Below are 25,026 nucleotides of genomic sequence, written 5' to 3'. Positions count from 1 at the left end.
GGTTTCACCATGTTGACCAGGATGGTCTCTATCTCCTGACCTCGTGATCCACCCGCCTCAGCCTCCCAAAGTACTGGGATTACAGGCGTGAGCCACCACGCCCAGCCCTGAGCACTCCTTTCTAATCATGGGTTCCTTGGCCTGATTACCTGGGCCTGTTCAGATGCTAAATTGAGGGACATTGATTGCTGCCTGTCCCAGGGGCCCAGAGGTGTCTCCCACTGCTGTCTAGACTTCAGAACTCAGCCTGTGGGGGAGCCTTCAGCCTGACTGCCCATAGGAGAGGCCCAGGGAGGGGCAGCTGACCCCTTTTCCCAAGAAGCTGGGCCTGGGCCAGATGAGCTCATGCCTGGAGCCAGCCCAGCTTCCTTGGGCCTGCACCTGAGCTACCAGTGGCCTCCTTCCTCCAGCCTGGGCCCTTTGACTTGGTAGCATGAACGTGCACGTTCCTGCCAGCCCAGTGGGGTCCCCTAGAGCTATGGCACCTGGGAGGGGAGGGGCGGCAGGGACAGCAACCCCCTTCATCCACTGAGGTTTGATCTCCTCCCAGGCACCTGAGTCAAATGTCTTGGCTGAGCTGGTCCAGGCTTCTGTTGATGGAGAGAGGGATTGTTGTGGAAATAGTCCCCAGCCAGCCCAGGTTGTGGTGGAAAACAGTTGGTTGCTCAGGCAACTTGACAACTTCAGTAGGGTGGGAAAGGGTTTTGTGGAGAAACTGCTGCAGTTTTGTCTTCTCTCTTGCTTCCTGGACATAAGCACCATCCTTTATGCCTCCAGCGGCACCCAGACACCCCCAGCGGCACCCAGGCACCCCCAGCCTCTCCAGGGGCAACACTGCACTTTAGAATTCAATTTAACTCCCAGTTACTGAGTTCTTGCTATGGGCCCGGCCCTGTGCTTGGCTCTAGGGAATATGGCATGGTGGTCAAGCCTGATGGAGACAGTGTTAACTCTGGAATCAGACCTTCTGGGTTCAAATTTCAGCGTGGCCACTTAGCTGTGTGACCTTGAACAAGTTACTCAACTCTTCAACGCCTCATTTTTCTACTATAGAGTGGAAATCGCAGTAGTAATATGTACTTCCTAGAGCTGTAGAGAGGATGCAGAGAGGTAAAGTGCAATGAGGCACTTCGAGGAGTGGCTAGCATGTAAGGAAGCAGGCAATAAGTGTTATCTATTCTCATTATGACCATTACCTTGCTAGAGGAACCAACAAATGGCATGTTTCTCTGCTGAGGAGCCTCACCTTGGATCTTTTTCACTGGAAGGCAGAGTTGGCTTCTTGATGGTGCCTTTTGTGGTGGCCACGCCTGATATTTGGGCCTCAGGAGCAGAGATGAATGATGATGTCCTTAGGGCTGAGGCTCTGGGGCCAATCTGTCCCTGGGGGAGGGACCTTGCTCACCTCCTCTGAAACAGCCTGCCTTCGTCCCTGCCCCATGTCTCCCACTGGCTACAGAGCTGGCCACAAGTGTTGAGGTAGGAGAGAGAAAAATTAGAAAATAAAAGGTCTTTTTTAATCTAATTTCTTTTGTGATTTTTTTTTTTTTTTTTTGGAGACAGAGTCTTGCTCTGTCACCCACGCTGGAGTGCAGTGGCGTGATCTCGGCTCACTGCAACCTCCACCTCCTGGTTCAAGTGATTCTCCTGCCTCAACCTCCCAAGTAGCTGGGACTACAGGCATGCACCACCACAGCTGGCTAATTTTTTTATTTTCAGTAGAGATGGGGTTTCACCATGTTGGCCAGGCTGGTGTCAAACTCCTGACCTCAGATGATCCACCTGCCTCGGCCTCCCAAAGTACTGAAATTACAAGCATGAGCCACCAAGCCTGGCCTTTCTTCTGATTTTTGAAGATGAAAAACAATTTTTAAAGGAATGCCCCAGCCTTACAGAGCTAAGTGATAGGGGTGGGGGCAGCACAGGGGTCATGCCATGCCCAGCCTGCACAGCACACGTGGGAGCCTTGGGAAGGCAGGGGCTGCCCCTGGCCTCACCCTTGCCAGCAGCCCTGCCGAATGGGCATGGAAACCAGATGTCCTGCTTCTCTGGGTGGCAGTAGGCCTTCTTCCTGGCAAAGAGCTTTAGGAGTCCGTTTATCAGATCCTCCTGTTTACAGATGCAGAAGAGATGAGTGGTCCAGAGAAGTACCCAAAGTCACACAGCAGCGTGAAAAGAGGCTGATGGGCCTCCTCCCCTCAGGTCCAGTGGCCTCTTTTCTCCAATGGCTATGCCCGAGGGCCCTCTTTGCCCTTCCTGACTGCCCCGGGGTGGGCACAGGTGTGGCTGCCCAGCAACTCTGGGGGCCTCGGGAATGAGGCTGGCTTTGTTGCAGCCCCAGCAGCTGTGGCCGTTTGGGTCGAGTTTCCATTAAGCCTTTTCTGTGCCTTGGGCAGGAGCAGGAGGCTCAGCATTTAAAGGTCACCCGGCTTTTGAAGCTGCAGTGACATTAATAGCTTGGCAAGAAAACAAGCAGAGGCAGGGGCAGGAGGACAAGGCGTCTCTGTCAGGGCTGCCACACACACACACACACACATACACACACACACACACCCCGACACACAAACACACACACCCCCCGAGAGCCTCTATCTGTCTCTTGCTCTCCCCTCCCCTTCTTTTCTCCCCCTTTTGGGGCCTCTTCAGTACTGAAGCCAAGAAGCTCAGGCAGATTTCCCCGCACCCCACCCCTTCTGAGGTGACAATTGGCCGAGGATGCCGCTGCCCCAGCCCGGCAGCGTCTGCCATTACCCACTTGAGGTTTCCGCAGGACTCAACCACGGTTACACAAGCCTCCCAGGGTCATATGACCTCATTCTGGCCCCACTGGCTTTTGCAGCCTGGATTCCTAATGAGACAGAGTGAGCCTGGGCCCCGTCTCCCCACACGGGGAATGAGGGCATGGGCAAGCGGGTTGTCTTGCACGCCGGCTCTAATCATTTGGTCGTGGCCTGCGCAGAGGCTGTGTGGCAGAGGGTCCTGAGGTTGTGTGGGCGCTATAGGACAGTAATACCGGATGGATTAGTGATGTCTGCCAAGGACGAGGGCTAGAAGGTGGTGGCACATGTGCCACAGATCTCCTGCCTAGGACTAAATGATTTTACAACTCTGCGGGTCTGGGGTACTAAGACCCCTGGGGCAATTGAGTGGTTCTTCTCCCTTTTAATCAATCCAAGGGTGGGGGTGGGGCACATTCTTGGGTTCTGGGAGAAAAAGCCACTCTGGTCCTTTCCCTGGGAGCTGCCCAGGCCTGAGCTCTGGGACACCACCTAGTGGCCTGGCTTAGCAGTGCCACTGGGCTGGGCCCAGATCTTAGGCAAGAAGCAAATCCCTCTGCAGGTAGGCATCACAGCACAGATAGACCTCAGACGCAGGGTCTGCTCCTTGGTGGTTTTCAGAGGAGGGAGACTGGGGTGTGCAGAGACAGAGCTGGTCTGAGGAGTCCCACCTCTTTCCAGAAGCGTGACCTCTGGGTGGGACGCAGGAAGGTGCTGGCATTTGGGACCTGTGACTTCCTGTTCTAACTCCCACTTTTGAGGGTTGGGTCCTGGTCCTCCTTGGGGGCAGAATGGAAGATCAAGTCAGATCTAGGAGGGGGTCTACCTCCTGCCTCCTGGAGCTGGCACTGGCTTGGAAAGGGGCAGCCTACCGTCAGCCTCGTGTCCACGTCACTGGGCTGCCTGGGCCTCGACCCCCTTGTCTGTGGATTGAGATAATAGCACATGACCCTATACATCTTCCAGGTTTGTTGTGAGGAGGAAATTAGTGTGTCGGGGAGAGAGGGCTTTGGGAGCCGAAAAGCCCCCTCCCATCATTGCTGCGAGCGAGAGGAGGAAGCGAAGGGAGGGAAACGCACAGTTACTGCCCTCCTCCATCTTTCCTTCCCTTCCTCACTCATCTGCCTAATAAATATCTATTGACCATGGCAGGCTCTGACTCGGCCGCTGGGGATTCCACAGTGAGTATGGCAAAGCCTCTGCCCTTATGGAGCTTACATTCTAGTGGAGAAGATGTCAGTGACAAATATATAACGTCCGAGGTGGTCTGTTTCATGAGGAGGACAGGGAAGCCTAAAGGGTTAGGAACACTGGGACGTTGGGGGCTGGGCCTGCCTCACTGGTCCCCATTCAAGGTGATGGTTGAGTAGGGACCAGAAGGGAGGGAGGGAGTCGTGCAGACATGTGGGAGAAGAACATAGCAGGTGGTAGAAGAAGAAGGAAGTTCAGAGGCCCCTGGGTGGGAGCGTGTTTGGCTCGTTGGTGGACTAGCAAGGATCCAAGTGGCCACAGAGAGTGAGGCTCTGTCTGTGTGTGTGCATGCACATTTGACAGCAAGGTCAAAAGATGTCACGGGCAGGACCATGTGGGTTGACCACAGTAAGCTCTGGGTATTCTGGGGACATGGGAGCCACTGGGAAGTGTGGAGCAGAGGAAGGACGTGATCCCTGTAATGAGGGGTCACTAGGCAGGCAAATGGGAGGCAGGGAGTTAGGGAGGGCGTGGTAGCCGTGGAGGTGGTAAGGAGTGGCCAGATTTGGAACTCATTTGGAAGACAGGCTTTGCCGTGAATTGGACATAGAGCATAAGAGAATGAGAGCACTCCAAGATGACTCCAAAGGCTTTGGCTGGAGCCCGGGGGAGTTGCCATTAACAGAGATGGAGAAGGCAAGGGAGGAGCAGGCTGGGGTCACAGGTGGGATGGATCCATGTTGCTGGAGCTGTTGTTACATGTCCCAGTGGAGGCAGCAGAGAGGCTGTGTGAGTGTGGAGTTGAGGGGAGTGCCCACGGGAGAGGTCAGAGCACATGAGAGCCAGTGATCAGTATGCAGATGGTATTCCAGGCCACGGGCTGGATGAGATTGCTCAGGGAGTGAGTCTAGCCCGGGAAAAGGTCCTAGGCCTGTGCCCCAGGCCACAGTAGCCTGTCTCATTGGGTGCTTATTATGCTTCTGGTACCTGTGGACATTCTGTTAACACTCCTTCCAAGGAGGTACTATCCTTATGTCTCCAAATGAGGAAGCTGAGGTTCAGACAAATGAAACGATTTCCCCAAGCTGCACAGCCTTACTAGCGTCAGAAAGCGCACCAGGATTCTGGCTCCCCAGCCCTCACAGCCCCAATGCAGACCCTCGCTGGGCCTGATGCACCAGGCAGGAGGCTGGCTGGGATGACCTTGGCCAAGGCCAGATGAACTGCACTGGGGCAGCTTGCCCACCTCCCTGGGCCAAGCCGGGAGTGACTCAGGCCTTGGCTGCGTGCTCATGCTAGGAGAGGAGGTTGGCTGTTTGCCACCCCTGCCAGGCCTGGATTCCTTCACAGGGGAGGTGGAGGGCCACTTTGATCCTGGCTCCCTGGGACCTGGAGGAGGACAGGTGTGGGGTTTCTGCTTCCCGGTCCCCGGGTCACCCACAACCATGAGTTCAAGGGAGCCTTGGAGTCAGCCTCCGAGAGGTCTGATGAGCCCAGTGGGCTGTTGGCTTCCTTTTTCAGAAGCCAGTCAGGGCTTATCTCCTTCTTTCCCTGCCAGTGCTCAGCAGCTGTGGTTCTGAGAGGTGGTACGGTCTCTCCAAGGTCACAGAGCCAGCTTGGGAGCAGAGCCAAGAGACCTTGCTACCATGCTGTCTGGGTCATGTTTCCTCTGCTGAAATGTCCTCTGGGCTGTGCCCAGTCTCCTGAGCCCGGGGCACACATGGCTGAATTTCTCATACTCCTTGGCTCGTAGCCCTGTGAGCCTTACTTGGCATTTTTTTTTTTTTTTCTCTTAGGAAGTGGGTTCCTAATTCTGGCCTCTCCACATACTGGCTGTGTGACTTTGGGTAATTGACCTAACCTCTCTGAACTGGTTCCCACAGCTATGAAATGGAGACAGTAATGCCTATCTCATGGAGTTGTAATGAAGATTAAACGTGAAAGCCCCTGGCATGAGCTTGTAAACCTGTCTCCTGCTTGCCTTAATCCTTTCATGTATTTTTTAAACTGCTTTTCATTTGAGCAGTGCTAGTTGCAAAAGGCAGCCCGGCATGGACAATTCTGACCCTGCTCCCAGGCACGCTGCAGCCACGGCCTCAGACTCTGCCCTGAGCTTAGCCAGGGAGAGAGAGGGACAGTGCTATGAGAATTGGGGGCCTCTATAGTCCCCCTGGTGCTAACTACAGGCAGCCTGGGAGTCTCTGAGACCTTACAGAGTCCTGTGGAAGTGGTACTTCTGTAAATCAAAATGTTTCCCATTACTATTCCTGAGCACTCTCTTCATCCACAGAACCACCCTTTGATAGAAAAGTCTAGACTTGGCCGGGCGCAGTGGCTCGTGCCTGTAATCCCAGCACTTTGGGAGGCCGAGGCAGGTGGATCACAAGGTCAGGAGATCAAGACCAGCCTGGCCAACATGATGAAACCCCGTCTCTACTAAAAATACAAAAATTAGCTGGGCGTGGTAGTGCGTGCCTGTAGTCCCAGCTACTAGGGAGGCTGAGGCAGGAGAATCGCTTGGACCAGGAGGTAGAGGTTGCAGTGAGCCAAGACGGCACCACTGCACTCCAGCCTGGTGACAGAGGGAGACTCTGTCTCAAAGAAAAAGAGACAAGTCTAGACTTTGCTTTTACTTGCTGTGTGTCCTCGGGCAACTCCCTCTTAGACTTGGGTCCCTGGCTCTTTACCTGTAATGTGAGGCAGGGGGTGGGGCTGGACTGGAGTTGTCAGCCCATTCCATTTCGTGGCCCCCACAAGGATGTTTTCAAGGCTTTGCACCTGGGCTACATGGAAGCGGCTGCTTGAGCTGCTGTGTCTCCAGTTGCCCAGACCAGCCTGGCCTCCCCCTGGGGCTGTGAGGATCCATATTTCCTTCCAGAGGGTGGAAGGAGTTCCAGGGATTGACATCCAGGTGCTGAGGAAGACTCCCCTAGAATCTCCCTATCCCAGGGCAGCTTGGCCAGTTCACCCACAACTCCTGGCTCTGCACCAGCCTCCTGGGGTCTAGGCATTGTGCTGAGAATTGTCTTATTTCATTCCCATTGAAACCCCCTAAGGGGCACATCCAGATGAGGGTATGGGGCCATGGAGAAGATGGGAGACTTGTCTGAGGCCCCACAGCTGGGGAATATAGAGAAGGAGCTGCAGCCTCATCTGAACCATTGCAGGTTTCCTATAAGCAGCGGGGGTGCGAGAGGGCTTCTGAGCTTCTCAACGCTCAGAGAGGCCCAGAGCCCAAGGGAGCTGTCCAGAGGGCTGCTAATGGGTAAAATGTAGGCCCTGCCGTCACCCTTCTTCTTCCCCTGGGGTTGGAAGCTTCCCGGGAAGCTGAGGCAGGAGAATCCCTCGAACCTGGGAAGCGAAGGTTGCAGTGAGCTGAGATCACGCCACTGCTCCAGCCTGGGCAACAGAGTAAGACTCTGTCTAAAAAAAAAAGGCCGGGGGTGGTGGCACATGCCTGTAATCCCAGCACTTTGGGAGGCCGAGGTGGGTGGATCATCTGAGGTCAGGAGTTTGAGACCAGGCTGGCCAACATGGCAAAACCCTGTCTTTACTAAAAATACAAAAATTGGCCAGGCGTGGTGGCAGGCGCCTGTAATCCTAGCTACTCAGGAGGCTGCAGGAGAATCGCTTGAACCCGTAAGGTGGAGGTTGCAGTGATCTGAGATCGCACCATTGCACTCCAGCCTGCGCAAGAGGAGTGAGACTCCAAAAAAAAAAAAAAAAAAAAAAAAAAAAAAAAAAAAAAAAAAAAAAAAAAAAAAAAAAAAAAAAAAAGAAATAATAAAGCTGCCACTTTTCTACAATTAACAAAATTACTGTAAGGCCTGGAATAAGCATGAGAAAGTCAGAAGTTGGCTTTTGGGCACATTCCATTCTCAGTGGTCTGTGCTAACAGAAATGCAACCTTAGCAGTGATTGACATGCCTGGTTTTGAGTGGGCTGGGCGATTTTCTGTGGCAGATTTAGGCTCCTCATTGCCCTTGATCTTCAGTTCTACCCATACATGTTGTCAGGACACTGTGCTGGCCCTGGTGGCTGAGGGACACACTGGCTGGGGCAGGGGAACTGGGCTTGGTGGAAATAAGAACAGAAGTTATGGTGTATATGGTTTCTCAAGACAACTTTGAGAAAAAACTTCTAGGATTTTTCAAACTATGTAAGAACACTGAGTGTCCCATAAGAACAAGTGTGTCTGTGATATAAAACATGTCAGCCTGACCCTGGGGTGCAGAAAATGAAGTTTAGGGATTGACAATGGCCCTGCATCTCTGCTTCTCTCTGTTGGGTTGGTCAGAGTGGACTGAGTTTTAGGGCCTGACATGAGTTTTCCAAGAGTGGGAACTGGGCCTCCCATATGAGCCCAAGGCTCTGCCAGGATGGAACCCTGTTTCCTCTCTCGGGCTGGAAGCTCCCGGTGACACTGGCAAGTCCCGTTTCTCATCTCTGCTGTCCCTGGGGTTCCTTGGAGCTCTGCCTGAGATGCCTGCCCTGGTGGTGGGATCACGATGTTGGGGCAGTGATGTGGACAAATGAGAATAGGGACTAGAGATCAGAGAGGCAGGACGTCTTTAAAAAGCCCCTCCTTCCTCAATCAGGTCTTCAGGGGCCCTTGGCAGTATGGGTAATGGTAAAGACCAGTGGCTGGGGGGCCGTATGTCCCAGGTTCAAATTCTGGCTCCTCCACGAACTCAGCGTCTATGCCTCAGTTTTCCCATCTGCAACATGGGAATACTAGCACCTACATCACAGTATTGTCATGAGTTGGCCCACACAGAGCACTTAGGCTGGTACCCGGCACTGACGAAGCCCTTGCTAACTGGTAGCTGTCCTGTGCTAGCAAAGAACTGTGGGAGTTTTTTACTGCAGCTGGGGAGAAAGCAGGAGGGAGAAGGAGGTCTCCCCTGCGCGTGGTAGGGGTCGCGCCTCCTTGCCCTCATTTCTTAATGGCCCTTGGCCGCCACCCTGAGCTCATGTTTGTTAGCCTCGGCCCTGACTCTCTCCCTTGGTTTCAGGTGGGACCGTCCGTGGAGCCGGTGCAGGATGCCCCGGGGGTGTGGATGACCCGCCGTCCAGCCCCAGCACGGCCCGGCCCGCATGCCACTGCCCCGCGAGGACCGCTCTCCGAGGGCCGCCTGGACCCGAACCCACAGTCTCCAGACCCGGGGCCCTCGGCAGCCCCTTCCTGCCTGGCCGCCCAGGGCGGAGGAGGCGCAGGAGTGAGCTGCTCCCGGCTGCGGAGCAAGCAAACGCTGACGGCGGAAAGACCCTGGGGAAGGGGCTTTGTGGCCGCCTAGAAACATTTTCCCCCAGCGGCTCCGCAAAATGACCAGCCTGTTCCGGCGGAGCAGCAGCGGCAGCGGCGGGGGCGGCACCGCGGGTACGCGCGGGGGCGGGGGAGGCGCGGCCGCCCCCCAGGAGCTCAACAACAGCCGGCCGGCCCGCCAGGTGCGCCGCCTGGAGTTCAACCAGGCCATGGACGACTTCAAGACCATGTTCCCCAACATGGATTACGACATCATCGAATGCGTGCTGCGCGCCAACAGTGGCGCGGTGGACGCCACCATCGACCAGCTGCTGCAGATGAACCTGGAGGGCGGGGGTGGCGGCGTCTACGAGGACAGTTCCGACTCCGAGGACAGCATCCCCCCGGAGGTAGGGGCGCGGCCCGGGTAATTCACCACCAGCTCCAACCACTGTTGGAGCCTAAGAGGGCCTGGGTTACTCCGCTGTCTGGGTTCTAATTGGCAAGCAGCCTTACTTCCCCTAGGAAAAAGTACCATCCGTCTGTGACCTTATTTTATGGGCAGAAATCATGCAGTCATTCAACAAACACTGAGCACCCATTCCGTGGTGTGCGAGGCGTGGCACTGGACCCCAAGTCAGGAGGCATCAGAATCAAGGTGCTTGTTAAAAGTGGAGGTACCCAGGCCCCACCCCAACATACTAAACTCCACTTCCAGGCCTGGAGTCCGCTAGTGTGGCCAAGTCAGACCAAGTTTCTGCCCTCCTGGAGTTTACAGTCCAGTGTGGACCAGAAGCACAGGAGTGGGTACTGGCGGCCGGAATGATAAGTGCTCCATGGAGATGTGGAAGCGGCAGGAACGGGTGGCTTCCCAGAGGGAGCTAAGCCGAGACTCTAAGCTGAGACCCGAAGGAAGCGCGAAGCCAGGGAAAGGGTGTGCAGGCAAAGGGAACAGCTCCTGCAGAAGCTGGGAGGTGAAATAGCGCCTGAGTGGCTGGGGAACTGGCTGCAGGACCATCTTCAGGGTCCTAGAGTGAGAGGAGACTAACGAGCTTGACAAAGCCCTGACGCTGAGAAAAAGTGCGGCTGTATCCTGGGAGCTTGGCCACGGAAAGGGAGTGAGGAATCAGACTTGACACTTAATCCCTCTCACTGTGGCCTGATGGAGGCGGTAGTGAGCCATAGCCAAGCTATGGGAAGTGGCTGGAGACAGGGGACGTGCCTACTGCATCAGTACCCACCTGCTGGAGGTGGTGAGTCCTTCCCAGTCCCACCCAAGAGTTCAGTGGATGTCTGGTCCCCCAGTCAAAGCAGAGCCTGAGGTGCTTGGTGCAGAAGACTGAGGCACACAGAGTCGGTTAATGAGAAGGTTGCTGTCCACAAGACCATCTGGGACATGCAGCCACGGATAAGCCCAGGACGCAGCAGGAGGTATTTAACTCCACTCTTTATTGAGTCCCGACCTGTGACAGGCATCATCATCCTAAGTGTCATCTCTTCTTCTTCTTTTTTTTTTTTTTTGAGACAGAGTCTTGCTCAAGCTGGAGTACAATGACACGATCTCAGCTCATTACAACCTTCATCTCCTGGGTTCAAGTGATTCTCCTGCCTCAGCCTCCTGAGTAGCTGGGATTACAGGCAAATGCCACCATGCTCAGCTAATTTTTGTAGTTTTTAGTAGAGACAGGGTTTCACCATGTTGGTCAGGCTGGTCTCAAACTCCTGACCTCAGGTGATCCACCTGCCTTGGCCTCCCAAAGTGCTCAGATTACAGGCATGAACCACCGCGCCTGGCCTGATGTGTCATCTATTCTAGGCCTCACAAACTTTGCGATGTGCTGTTGTTATTACCCTCGTTCCCTGTTCTCTATCAGTCATCCTGCAGGGCAAAGTCTCCTTGCTTTTCCTCCTTACTGGTTGCTGCTGAGACTTCTCCTTGGGTGGAGAAGCTCTCTTGGCAAAGACATCTGGCTTATCCCTGGTCACCTGCAGCACCCAGGACAGTACAGGCACATAGCAAGCACTGAGGAGTGTTTGTTGAATGAATACATGTTGCTGCTGTCTTTGGCAGTTTTCTCTCTCTCCTGGGAGACCACTCCTTTGACCTACTTGGAGTAGATGGTGGAAGGAGTATTAGAAAATACGATGCTCTTTGTAGAAAGAAGGAGGGAGAGAGAGAGAGAGAGTGTCTGTGTGTGTGCGTGCATGTGTGTGTATGTATGTGTCTGCAGATACAGTTGACCATTGAACAATGCAGGGCTTGGGACAGTGAATCCCCCCATGAAGTCAAAAATCCACTTTTGAATATAACTTTTGTTTCTCCCAGAAATTGACTACGAATAGCCTGTTGTGGACCTCCAGTCTTACTGTTAAAAACAGTCTTACTGTTAAAAAATATATAACAGATTAATATATATTTTGTATGCTGTATGTAGCATATACCGTATTTCTACACTAAAGTAAGGTAGAGAGAAGAAAATGTTAAGAAAATCGTAAGCAGGCCGGGCGCGGTGGCTCACGCCTGTAATCCCAGCACTTTGGGAGGCCGAGGCGGGTGGATCACGAGGTCAAGAGATCGAGACCATCCTGGTCAAAATGGTGAAACCCCGTCTCTACTAAAAACTACAAAAAATTAGCTGGGCATGGTGGCGCGTGCCTGTAATCCCAGCTACTCAGGAGGCTGAGGCAGGAGAATTGCCTGAACCCAGGAGGCGGAGGTTGCGGTGAGCCGAGATCGCGCCATCGCACTCCAGCCTGGGTAACAAGAGCGAAACTCCGTCTCAAAAAAAAAAAAAAAAAAAAAAAAAAAAAAAAAAAAAAAAAAAAAAAAAAAAAAAAAAAAAAAAAAAAAAAAAAAAAAAAAAAAAAAAGAAAATCGTAAGCAAGACAAAATATGTTTTGTATTCATCAAGTGGAAGTAGATCATGGTAAAGGGCTTCATCCTCACGGTCTCACACTGAGTAGGCTGAGGAGGAGGAGGGAGAAGAGGGGTTGGTCTTGCTGTCTCAGGGTTGGTGGAGGTGGAAGAAAATCTGCCTGTAAGCGGACTCGTGCAGTTCAAACTCATGTTATTTAAGGGTCAACTGTACATGCATTAAGTGTGACCTGGAAAGAAAGCTCTCTGCCAGCTCTGACCCTTTCTGCAGTCTGAGTTGCCCTGACAATCTGGCAGGGAGGGTAATATTTCCTCCTTTGTCCACGGCCCCACAGCCTTGTGAGCTTCTGTCAGGCTTCACCACCCCCTAGGCAGGCCCTTGCTGTGTGCGCTTCTGTTTCTGTAAGAATCTTGCTTTCCGAATTGAGCCCCCGCCCGGTACCCCTCCCCTCTCTTGGCAGCCTCCCCAACCCCCTACCTTTGGAACTCTGCCTGGGCCCATAGGCAGGCAGCTCCTGAGCCAGCGGAAAGTGCTTCGGAAAATTTATGAGCCGCAGCTGGAATGACAATAACTGCTGACTGGAAAAAGCCCCCTTTCTGGGGGCTGATGGATGGTAGGCTGGCCCGAGGGGTATCCTTGCCATGGAGAAATATCTCCTGTCAGATAAATGGCCCAGACCCTGCCCCCTGGAGCACCTGGCAGGCATCCATCACCCACAAAGTTAAGCCAGGAGGCCGCAGAGCCCAAAACTTCAGCACCTTTTGAGCCAGAAGAACAACCTCTTTGTGGCTGGTGAGGATGAGGGGAGAGGCCAGGGAGGCCAGCAGCACTGCTGTGGTTATTCTTGGGACTCGGGCCCTGCATTCTGGAGCTTGCCTGGCCGGCCGCCTGCCTTCTCTGTGTTTCCCAAGTCCTCTCCAGGAGGCTCTGATGCATGTCTGGTCTTGCTGCCCTGGGAGGCTGCGCAGAGGAGCAGGAGGGGGACTCCTGGTGTGGCTGGGGAGGCCTGATCACCCTTGAGTCTGGGGGGCTGACAGCTGCTGGCTGCGGTCAGAGGAAGTCCCAAGCAGCTTCCCTCAGGGGACAGTTCTACTGAGCTCTCCTCACTCACTGCACTCAGGCCCAGGTCAGTGGGAACAGTCCAGGCCAGCCACCGAGACCCACCACCCACCTGCGGCCTCAAGGCTGCAGCCCAGAGCCCTGTCCCTCAGAGCAGAGGGTCTGGGAAACGGGACACCTGGGCTGGGGGACAGCAGCAGCAAGTTCTCTAAGTGCACCAGGGACTCGCTGGGCCACTGTCCTGTGCCAGGGAGCAGGAGCAGCGCTTACAGCATTCTCTCTCTTTTTTCCTTTCTTGTGGAAATTTGGGGTAAACAGAGCAGTGGCCTGCCAAGCGCTGCATTCTTCCTTTCCTGCGAAAGCATCTGTTTAAATACTTTCCGCCTCAAAGGAAAGAACGTCAGTGCATTCCAGGGCTGGAGGCCTCCTTGGGTTGAGCTAGCTGTGTGTGTGCAGAGCACTGCAGAGTACGTGTGTGTGCCTGCATGTGTGTGTGTGTACATGTGTGTGTGCATGCATGGGTGTACAAATGTGTGTGTGCATGTGTATGTGTGTATGTTTGTGTGTGTATGTGTATGTGTGATCACATGCACAGGCTCACCTCCCTACCTCCCAGATGCCCCTGGGAGGCTGTGTGTGCTGGGCATGGCTGGTCTCAGATCAGAGATGTGCCAATGCAGCCTGGCCCAGCCCAGGCTTATACAGGCAGCGTTATGATGGTGACTTTTGCAAACTCACTTGAGGTCTGGGGACTCTGGGGCACCTTCGATTCACAGCCTCTGAGCTCCTCCCATGTTCTTTGATCTTGGAGGAGATGGGAACAGAGTTGTGAGGGGAGTGAGCAGGAGGCGAAGGTGTAGGCCAGGCTGGGCTGTGTTGTGAGGAATCTTCCAGTCAGGGGTCCCATCTGTTGCCCCAAACTCCTCTCTGGGTCTCTGGGGAAGAGTATAGGTGGGTCAGTGGAGTAGGAACCTCAGACTTTGCCCAGCTGTTGGCCTCTCCCTGTCCTTCTTCTTGGCTCTTAGATAAAGACAAGAGCTTGGGAAGGAGAGCGGACATCCCTGGCACGCCCCTTGCTACTCTCTGTCCTGAGAGTCCAACCTGAGTGTGCAGCCAGTGCACCTGAGAGAAAGACCCTTGGGCCGGTCACGGTATAGCTGGGACTCACGTCTGTAATCCCAGCACTTTGGGAGGCCAAGGCAGGTGGATCGCCTGAGCTCAGGAGTTTGAGACCAGCCTGACCAACATGGTGAAACCTCATCTCTACTAAAAATACAAAAATTAGCCTGGATGGTGGCAGGCACATGTAGTCCCAGTTGCTTGGGAGGCTGAGGCAGGAGAATCGCTTGAACCTGGGAGGCGGAGGTTTCAGTGAGCCAAGATCGAATCACTGCACTCCAGCCTGGGTGACGGAGCAAGACCCTGTCTCAAAAAAACAAGCAAACAAAAAAAAGAAAGATCCCTGTGGTCCAAGTTGAAGACTCAGTTCTAAAACGTTTGTGGATTTGCCATGTCACTTAGCCTTGGACTCAGTTTCCTTCTGTGTAAGATGGGATAATGAGCCATATCCTACTGCTCTAGGTTGTTTGAGGTTAAGATGAGATCAGAGACATGGAGGTACTTTGAGAGAGGGTATGAATGATGTTATCAAAGAAAAGCGTGGGTAAAGGAGCACATGAGTCACACGCGTGCGGCTCGGTGGAGTTTCACAGTGTGAATAGATCATATTATCAGCACCAGCTCAAGAACCATCATCCCGAGAACCTGGAGTGCCCCTGGTGTCCGTTCTCACCCTTACCCACCCTGTTGAGGGCACGCCACTCTGACCCTGAGCACTGTATGTTTGTCTGCCTGCATTTGACTGCACATGGAGGGAGAATGCTGCTGTGAACACTCTTTTGGGGACAAATAATTTGATGTCTGTGGACTGTGCTAGAACTGGAGGGTCAGAGGTAGCCGTGTGTTTAGCTTCTTCAAAAAGGCACTTTTCTAAGGTGGTTGATTGTATCGATTGACACCCCTACCAGCAACACGGAGCTCCCTTATTATATACCCGCCCTCCCACACTTGGTTTTGTCTAAACGGCATTTAAATTCAAGGAGGGATGATTAATAAGTCTTTCTCTGTTGCCTCTGATTTAGATCTTGGAGAGGACTTTGGAACCCGACAGCTCAGATGAAGAGCCCCCGCCTGTGTACTCCCCACCAGCCTACCACATGCACATGTTCGACCGGCCCTACCCTCTGGCTCCCCCGACTCCGCCTCCCCGGTGAGGATCTGTCTTGTCTCAGAGCGCAGGGCGGTAGGGAAGAGGATCAGTGGCTGGGGCTGTGCACGAACAGTGGGAAACTTGGCTGGACCCCTCAGTACATTCTCAAAGAACAGGATTCTACTGCAGCAAGAGACATTTTAGCTAGATACCAAGGAGAACTTGCAAAATGTAAGGATTGCAAGAACACACATTTCCTAGATTCCTACTCTGGGCTAGGTAGTGTGTCTCGTACCACATGGGACACAGAGCTAAGTAAAACTCAGCCTCTGCTTTCTGGGAGATTTTAGTCAAGGGAGATGCCAGAGTAGAAATGACAAATATAGGGACTGTGTACTGACACTTCCCCTCCCAAACCCACAGCAAACACTACTGATTAATCACTGTGCTCTTTCCTGCTGAGTCAACACTGAGCCTCAGATCCCCATCAACACAGAGCACAGCATTCCCAGTCAGTCATCAGTAACTGATGGAATGGCTATCTGCCATCCTTGGGCTAGGGATGTTGTGGGGATTTTTCAGCAATGACAGCAAGTCTCTTTGGTTGGGGTATTTTGATAATGGGAGGCAGGTAGACTGCAAAGTCCCTGGAAACATCTCCCAGGTTAGCTCTGTAATTTGGAAGCTTAAAATGAAGCTAGGCTGGGCCTGGTGGCTCATGTCTGTAATCCCAGCACTTCGGGAGGCCAAGGCGGGCAGATCACTTGAGGTCAGGAGTTCGAGAAACAGCCTGGCCAACATTGTGAAACCCCATGTCTACTAAAAACACAAAGATTAGCTGGGCGTTGTGGTACACACCTGTTAAGTCCAGCTACTTGGGAGTCTGAGGCAGGAGAACTGCTTGAACCCAGGAGGTGGAGGTTTCAGTGAGCTGAGATGGCACCATTGCATTCCAGCCTGGGCAACAGAATGAGACTCCCATCTCAGTCAATCAATCAATCAATCAATCAAATGAAACTAGTTGGCAACAAGGTCCCATGGGTCTCTGGGTGCTTGTTTTTCTAGGCTCCACGTTTGTGCTGGAGCTGCTGGAGCTGGGATGTGGTGGCCTCTTTGCTCTAGAGCTGCCGTTTCTTAGAATGGCTCAGGCCTGAAGTAGTGAGGGGCTGGGGGGATGATGGGAGAGGACACCTGCCCCAGTTGGATCTTCTCTTCCCCCAGAACAGCCCTAGAGCAGTGGTGGAGAACTCTGTTATCAGGCAAATATAGCTAGCATTGACCAAGCACCCTTCCAGTGCCAGAAACGAAGGTTCTTTACCAACACCATCACATTTAACGCAAAGGTGGGGACTGTTGTCATCATCCCTATTTATGGACGAGGAAACTGGGCCTTGAGAGGTCTCATGGCTTCCCCAAGACAAAGAGCTGGAGTTGGAATCCAGGTCACTCTGACTTGCAGCCTGTCACCCTTCACTGCCCTATCCTGTCACCTCCCTAATGAGAAAAATCTCTGATTGCAGCTTAGGGAGCTCATAGAGTCCTAGAAAGTTATTGAGGGGAGGAGGGAGGGAAGTATTTTGAGTCAGGGACAGGAACAGAGCTGGGATCTTTATCATGAGTGGTACGAAGAGCTGGCAGGCTGTCCTGGAGTGGGAGGTGGGGAGTGAGTGATGGGTCTGGGTGGGGCCTAGGCAGGACTTGCAGACTGGGATGGGCCACAGAGCCCAGAGCGACATGATTTTTCCTTTGACTTTTTTTTTGGGGGGGGGGGGATGGGGTCTCACTCTGTCATCCAGACTGGAGTGCAGTGGCATGATCTCTGCTCACTCCTATCTCTGCCACCTGAGTTCAAGCTATTCTTCTGCCTCAGCCTCCTCAGTAGCTGTGATTACAGGCATGCACCACTACACCCAGCTAACTTTTATTTTCAGTAGAGACAGGGTTTCACCATGTTGCCAGGCTGGTCTTGAACTCCTGACCTGAGGTGATTCACCCACCTCCCAAAGTGCTGGGATTACAGATGTGAGCCACTGTGCCTGCCCTGCCTCCACCTTTTTTTTTTTTTTTTTTTTTTAATATCCCAAGATGCTTTTGCAAGAAGTTCAACTGAGGCCATAAGAGAAAGGATTTTTTTTTTCTTCTTTAAATAGAAACAGTCTCATGATGTTGCCCATGGTGAATTTGAACTCCTGGGCTCTAGCAGTCCTCCCGCCTCAGCCTCCCGGGTAGCTGGGACTATAGGACATACCATCATGCTTGGCTGAAAATCCCAGTATAAATACGGTATGAGCATCCACACCCTCTCCCTACTCTGGCTGGGTGTTCAGCCTCTGTGGGTGGGGGGCCAGGGCAGTGCAGCCCAGTGATGGGAGCCCCACTTGGGGGCAAGGTAACCTCAGCACTAGACCAAGGCTCAGGAGGTCTTGTTCAGACCCTGTGGGCTTTAGACAAGTTACTGCTCTTGCTTGAGGTTCTGGAACCTGACTCAGGAAATGAAGGCTTTGCAGGGCTGGGAGTGGATGCGCTGAGAGGTACTTGACCTGTGGAATCAGACGGAAGTGGTCTGTTTTTCCCACCCCTTCCTTCAGCTGCCTAGCTTAGGATTCTTCAGGCACCTTTGCTGTGTGGCCTTTGGCTCATTGCTTAACCTCTTTGAGCTTCATTTGCCTCACCTGAAATGGGAATATTAATTTCTACCTTTGCACTCCAGGAGGATTGAATGAGATATGTGTGGGGCACTCAGCACAGTCCCAGATTTAGACCAGACCTATAATCAGTGGTTTACTGCTCCCTCCTGTCTGCCAGCTACACTTGCTGGCCTCTGAGTTCAGCTCTAATATTGAGCATTGAGACCAGGGGCGAGGCTTCCCCCAGAGGCTAGTCTTCAGTAGAGGCATGGGTCCCTTTGCCCCAGGATGGCTCTGCTAGATCTGGGCCTCTAGGCATCTCCAGCACCTTGTCCAGTCCCTCCATCCAGGATATTCATTTCCAGCATTTACTGAGTCGCCTGCTGTATGCAGGTGCTAAGCCATGTGTGTGATGAGGTGAGTATGGCATTGCTGGACCATCTGTGTGAGCCATGTGCTGAGCCGTGTGTGTGATGAAGAGGTGAGCTCGGCATTGCTGGACCATGTGTGTGAACCATGTGCTGAGCCGTGTGTGTGATGAGGAGGTGAGCTCGGCATTGCTGGACCATGTGTGTGAACCATGTGCTGAGGCGTGTGTGTGAACCATGTGCTGAGCCGTGTGTGTGATGAGGAGGTGAGCTCAGCGTTGCTGGACCATGTGTGTGAACCATGTGCTGAGGCGTGTGTGTGATGTGGAGGTGAATACGGCACTGCCTGTTTCCCCACCCACTGCCAAGGAGATCAGGGTCTAGAGAAGCCGAAGACATGGGGGCAGGGAAGGCTGCCAGGAGAAACTGATGTCCAGGCTGTGAGCTGAAGACCACATGGCAGTAATCTGGAGAAGCAGAGGACAGGGCGGTGCTCGGGCAAAGGAGGCAGCACGTGCCGAGGACTGGAGGCAGGAAGAGGGCCCATGTGGGACCTACTGGAAGCATCTAACGGCAGGTGAGGCTGGACAGGCAGGCAGATCAAGGGCCCTATGGCCCTCCAAGGAGCTTCTATCTTCTCTTGCAGCCTGGGAGCCTTTCAAAGGCCTTAAGCTGGAGAGTGACAGGACCAGGTTAGTGTTTTAGGAATCTTCCTCTGGCTGCTGAGGGAGATCAGATTTGAGTAGGGGAGTGGCCTCCTCCCTTCTGCCACCTCCAGTCACTGGGGTGCTGAGAGCCAGTGTATGGGGCAGAGTTTGGGAGCATGAGCATTGTCCTGCTAGGGCACAGAGAGGCAGGCAACACTGGGAGCATGCTTCAGATGTCACGATCCCTGGGCCCAGGTTCTATCTGGATGATCTCTGTGTCCCGGGACATGGCCTGAACCTGTTCTGGACCTCAATGTCCAGTTTTTACCAAAAATTGTACTTGGAAGGCCTGTCTCTGAAATCCTTTTCCATCACGTCTGATGTTCCATGGGTAAACCTGAGGTTTCGATGGGGCTTGAAGTTGTAGTTTTGGGGTCCAGAGGCAGAGGCTCTGGGCTGGGAAATCCTCCCCAGCTTCTGTCTCCTTCCCCTCCCCCAGCCTATCTTTCCTTCCATCTGTCTGAAAGAAAGTCGGTCTCTGAAACCCAGGGGACCCCTCCACACAGGCCGCCTGCTGTTTTTCCGTTAAAATTACAGCCTTGGAAGTTTTTTGTATTTGCGTCTCTGCTCATTTCTGACATTCCTTTCCGACCACAATGGAGTTGCCTGGGCTGCCTGTGCTCAGGGCCCCCAGCTCACGCAGCTGTGGGCTGACCTCATCTCTACCAGTGCCAGGCAAGGGGCCAGGAGGGGGCTGGGCTTGGCCTTCCTTCAGGGCCACAGGCCCAGCAGCAAGGGAAACTCAGCCGAGAACAGGGACTTCCTCCATCTTGTCCTGTTCAACACTTGGATGCCTCATGGCTGGAGGGGTCCAGATGCACCTCTGGGGTCCTCCCTCCGCTGCTTTCCTGGGTGGCTCCCAGGTGTGGTTAAATTGGGGATGGGCATCCACGTCCCAGATGAAGACCCTGAGATCCAAGAACGGGCAATGCCCCTGGAGAGGACTCCTCTTTGCTCTGGCCTGGGCTGGTCTGTGGGTCCCTGAGAGATGGGGCTCCCTCTCTCCCCATCTCTGGCCTTTGGAGAAAAACGAAGCCTCCAACAGTGACAGAAGGTGGCAGTGATATAGAAGGAAATTTGGCCGTGGAATGGGAGTCCGGGGTTGTGATGCGAGCTCCTTTCCGGACCATTCCCTCTCCCCCTGTGTCTGCGCAGCGAGAGGGTGGACGAGGCGTGATGGGGTTCCCTTGGCTCCAGTCTGTGAGCGCTGAGCTCCCCACAGGCACTTAGCAGCTGGTTATGCTGTCTGCTGCCGCCCCCGCCCCTTCCCCGCGCCCCCGCCACCGGCCACCCGCCCAAAATAGAAAAGGAAAGGAAGTTATTTCCATAGTCAGCGGCAGCCCGGAAAAGCTCCCCTCCAGTGAGGGGGCGGGCGGGATTCCTGGAGCTGGAGACCAAATCAAAGCCAGGCCCAGAGAGTGAGAGCGGCCCCCACCGCCCGACCCTCGGCTGCCTGCTCAGAGCGCGGCTGCCTGCTCAGTGCGCCGTTTCCCTGATTCAGCGGAACACGTGTCCTGCGGTTGCCACGCTGCAGGCTGCCATGGAGCTGTGGGGAACTCCTGGCCGGGCTCCAGGCTGCCCTCAGGCCCAGGCAGCAGGGCGGGAGCCTGGGGGTCAGGGAGGGTGTGAGCCAGTCCCCTCTTCCTCTCCTGCCTTGCCCAGCTGTCGGCTCTGCCATGGCACAGAGCTCCCGCCACACACATGCCAGACCTGGAAAGAGCGGCTGGCCCCAGGGCGCCCTGAGAGCGAGATCCTTGCGCACTTACATCAACACGTCACTGCTCAGGACACAGCCTCCTGAGGGGCTCCCCGGCACCTGGGCAGGGAGACAGCAGTTTCTAGATGAGGAAACTGAGCCCTAGAGGGGAATAGGGGCCCACCCAAGACCACCCTACTGGCTGGTAGTTGAGCCGGAACTGGAGCTTGGATTTACAGGGATCCTGGCGTCCCCACATGCCCCCTTCTCAGCAAACCAACATGCAGCAGGCTGTGCTGCTGGGGCTTATGTGTCTGTTTCTTTGGACCATACCTGTCACTCAGCATCATGAGACTGGCATTGTGTAGGTGCTAGGATAGAAGCATGAAAGGATGCGATTCCTGCCGTCTTTAGGGGACATTCGTAAACAGTACGTCTACATCCACAGCGTTCCACATGAGCACCATGGACAGACAGCTCTGCAGGTCTAGAGATCTGGGAGGCGCTGAGTGACTGGAGAGCAGTGAATGGCAGGGAGTTAGCTGAGGCTGGTGGAGAAGTCTCCAGTGATGAGGCAGAGTGACAGGCCTTTGTTCTGGAGGCAGTGGAGGCCATGGGAATCTTATCTTTTTTTTTTTTTTTTTTTTTGAGACGAATCCCATTATTGACTTGTATTTATTGAATTATCCCTGCATGCCTGGGATGAAACCCACTTGATCATGGTGAATTTGAGACGAAGTCTTGTTCTGTCACCCAGACCGGAGTGCAGTGGCACGATCTTGGCTCACTGCAACATCCATCTCCCAGGTTGAAGCAATTCCCCTGCCTCAGCCTCCGGAGTAACTGGGACTACAGGTCGTGCCACCACGCCCAGCTAATTTTTTTAGTAGACGGGGTTTCACTATGGCCAGGATGGTCTCAATCTCCTGACCTCATGATCTGCCTGCCTCGGCTTCCCAAAGTGCTGAGATTATAGGTGTGAGCCACTGCACCCAGCTGGCCATGGGAATCTCTGAGCAGGATCTGACCTGCCTGAGGACCTGGTGTGATGGGGCCAGGAGACCTGGGGTTGGGCTTGATGGCTCCCTCCTCCCTGTCACTTCCCATCCTCTAGGATTGACGAGCTGGGCTCTGGAGCCCCTACAAGCCAGAGGCGCTATCGGAACTGGAACCCACCGCTGCTGGGCAACCTCCCCGATGACTTTCTCCGCATCCTGCCCCAGCAGCTGGACAGCATACAGGTAATGGGGGCCGCCCCCACCTTCTACTCCCACCTGCCTGTCCAGCAGCTCTCTTTGCCCACACAATTTGTGCCAGCCAGTTTTACTTCCTGATCTTTAAATCCAGGCTGAGCTATTTCTGTTGCTCTGGGTTTGTAGGGAAGGGACGCTGAACTGAAAGCCTCGCTTCCTGCCTGGGCCTGGAGGTTTCCTGTTGTATTCAGGGAAGGTGACAGCTCAAGGAGGCTGCCTGCCGCAGCTGTCACCTCAGGCTGGAGAGAAGCGGGCATAGGGCAGCTAATGGTGGAGGGCCAGGGCACTCCCCTTCCTCCTTGGGAAAGGGCCAGAGGCAGCTTCTCCCTAGATGGTGGCATGCCCCAAGGTGCCTCCACAGCAGGGCAGGTCCGCTCTGAGGCCATTGGTGCAGGGAGAGGGTTGAGTTTGGGAATCCACGTGTAGGCTGTTCCATGGTTTGCAGATTTCTTTCCAGGACTCTTCAGGTTGTAGATGGTGGTCCGTGATGTGGAGGAAAAATAGGTTTTAGGCTCCTGCTACGTCCCCTGCAGCGAGGGCTCTGACCTGTCTATTGGATTTTGGCTGGCAACCAGGTTCCATCAGGAGGTGTGAGCCTCAAGGGAGGGCTGCAGGATGTTGGACAGGGCGTGTGTGCAACCAGAGGGACGTGGGTGTTTGTGCCACACATGCCCTTGTGTGTATGCATTCAACGTGCTCTCTCCACTCCCCAGGGTAATGCTGGGGGCCCCAAGCATGGGAGTGGAGAGGGAGGTCCGCCTGCCATGGCCGGGCCAGGGCCCCGAGACCAGGAGAGCCGCTGGAAGCAGTATCTGGAAGACGAGAGGATCGCGCTTTTCCTGCAAAATGAGGAGTTCATGAAGGAGCTGCAGCGGAACCGCGACTTCCTCCTCGCCCTTGAGAGAGGTGGGCAGTGCACGCAGCCGCTTCTCCCTGGCTGAAGAAGGGAAGTGATGCTGGCTTTAGCCTTGGGGCTCAGGAAAGCACTGAGCTGGGGGCTGAGGGGGTCAGGTGCTTTCTGTCCTACGAGGCATGACTCCCACCAGGTTATCCCAGGGGAGCCCCAGAATTTTGCCAATGGGGACCTGCGTCACTGGCCACCCCTTTCTCCCTCGGGACTCAGAGGAAGGAGGGTGTACACTCTTAGGCCTTCTTCCCTTTGCACATCTGCTCTGTGCCAGGCACTGGCCTTGGCACAGGGAAGCAGGGAGAAGAGCACTGCCCTTCCTCACAGCACTAGCCCTAAGGCAGGCATGATGTGTCTGGAGCTCGGGGAATAGAATGACTGGCTCCATGGGCACCAGAACGTGGGAAGCTCGTGAGTGGAAGGCCTTAGAAGGGGCTCTGGAACTCTGTGGGTATTTGGGTAGTCTCTGGGTTGGAGACCCAGCTCCCCAGCCTGGCTGCCTTTCCCCTGCGGGGTGGAAGTGTGTTTGGGCTAGAGGAAATGAGAGGGCCTTGGAGCTCTGTCACTGTGATGGCCATAGCATGAGCGCTTGTGTGTGTTAACTGATGGTGTGTTGGTGGGGGAGGAGCAAGTTGTGCAGGGATAAGGCTGAGTTGAGGCCCAAGGTGAGCCCCAGCTCTGCAGCAAAGGTGCTGGAAGTCTCAAGGCCTTTCCTTTATTTATTTATTTATTTATTTAGAGACACAGTGGCTCATTTTGCTCTTGTGGCCCACGCTGGAGTGCAGTGGCTCGATCTCGGCTCACTGCAACCTCCACCTCCCAGGTTCCAGCGATTCTCTTGCCTCAGCCTCCCAAGTAGCTGGGATTACAGGCACATAGCACCACGCCTGGCTGATTTTTACATTTTTATAGTTGAGACAGTGTTTCACCATGTTGGCCAGGCTGGTCTCGAACTCCTGACCTCAGGTGATCCACCCGCCTCAGCCTCCCAATGTGCTGGGATTACAGGCGTGATTCCATCACACTTGGCTGGGTCTTTCCTTTTAAATGAGGGTGTTTGGACTGTATAATCTCTCCATGTCCTTTTAATTCTGACATTCGAGATAGTTGTCAGATAGTAATTTCTTTCACTGCTGGTTCTTTGAGAGCTGGGAGATGTTGTATGCACTCATATTTTGGGTGCCTGTGTGCTTGTGTGATTTGGGGGCTCAGCCTCTAGCAACCTACCACGCCCCAGCCCAGCCTACCCCTGGGAGCCCAGGAGCTAACCTCCTTGACTTGTGAATGTGGTCCTTTTCCAGATCGCTTGAAATACGAATCCCAGAAATCTAAATCCAGCAGCGTGTCTGTCGGAAACGACTTTGGCTTTCCCTCTCCTGTCCCAGGTAACTTTGACTTCCGGGGATGGGACGGAAACCTAGAGGCATGGCGCAGGGGGTCACACCCAACTTTGCTTTGCATATTTGGAGTTTGGGAGTAGGGTGAAATAACCAGATTGTGGGAGGGGGCCTGGGCCTCCTGAGCAGTCTGGCGAGGCCGCTTCTGCCCCCACCTCCACATCTGCTCCATTTAGCAGCCCTGGGGTCTTTCCAGTCCAGCCACGGCTGGGCTTCTGAGCCCACATCTGGACATTTCTCCTTACAAGATTATAAGGTTGGCCGGGCGTGGTGGCTCATGCCTATAATCCCAACACTTTGTTTGGGTGTAACAGGCTGGCTGAACTCTCAACCTGTGCCTTGAGTGTAGGCTAGTAAAGGACACACGGCTGGGTGCAGTGGCTCACACCTGTAATCCCAACGTAAGACCCTTTGTCGCCACCAAAAAAAATACAAAAAATTAGCTAGGCATAGTGGCATGTGTTTGTAGTACCACCTATTCAGGAGGCTGAGGTGGGAGGATCACTTGAGCCCAGGAGGTTGAGGCCACAGTGAGCTGTGATTATGCTACTACACTCCAGCTTGGGTGACAGAGTGAGACCTTGTCTTCAAAAAAAAAGGAAAGAAAAGGACACATCGTACCCCAAAATGCCCCGTAATGGGACTCAGAGACTTGATAAGTCTTGGTCTCTGCCCTGGGGGATCTTATGGTCTTTTTTTTTTTTTTTTTTTTTT

The 25,026-nt window shown here is 54.0% G+C and overlaps 1 protein-coding gene across 2 annotated transcripts in view; it reads left to right on the top strand.

Annotated features, from left to right (window-relative positions):
• The window catches only part of CUEDC1 (CUE domain containing 1), a 93,699-nt gene that overhangs the window by 58,796 nt on the left and 9,877 nt on the right, over positions 1-25,026 (top strand). The window contains exons 2-6 of one of the 2 annotated variants that reach the window (XM_017538843.2): positions 8,984-9,623; positions 15,290-15,417; positions 21,870-21,996; positions 22,722-22,914; positions 24,217-24,300. In XM_017538843.2, the coding sequence (XP_017394332.1) occupies positions 9,294-9,623; positions 15,290-15,417; positions 21,870-21,996; positions 22,722-22,914; positions 24,217-24,300 (862 nt within the window). In that variant the 5' untranslated portion in view covers positions 8,984-9,293. The remainder of the gene's footprint in view (positions 1-8,983; positions 9,624-15,289; positions 15,418-21,869; positions 21,997-22,721; positions 22,915-24,216; positions 24,301-25,026) is intronic. The other variant, XM_037742127.1, reaches the window with a different exon arrangement.

The sequence above is a fragment of the Cebus imitator genome, unplaced genomic scaffold (genome assembly GCF_001604975.1).
Source record: "Cebus imitator isolate Cc_AM_T3 unplaced genomic scaffold, Cebus_imitator-1.0 Scaffold115, whole genome shotgun sequence".
In the NCBI taxonomy this organism is placed as follows: domain Eukaryota; kingdom Metazoa; phylum Chordata; class Mammalia; order Primates; family Cebidae; genus Cebus; species Cebus imitator.
The sequence above is the reverse complement of the archived record's forward strand: the minus strand, read 5'-3'. Positions and strand labels throughout refer to the sequence as shown.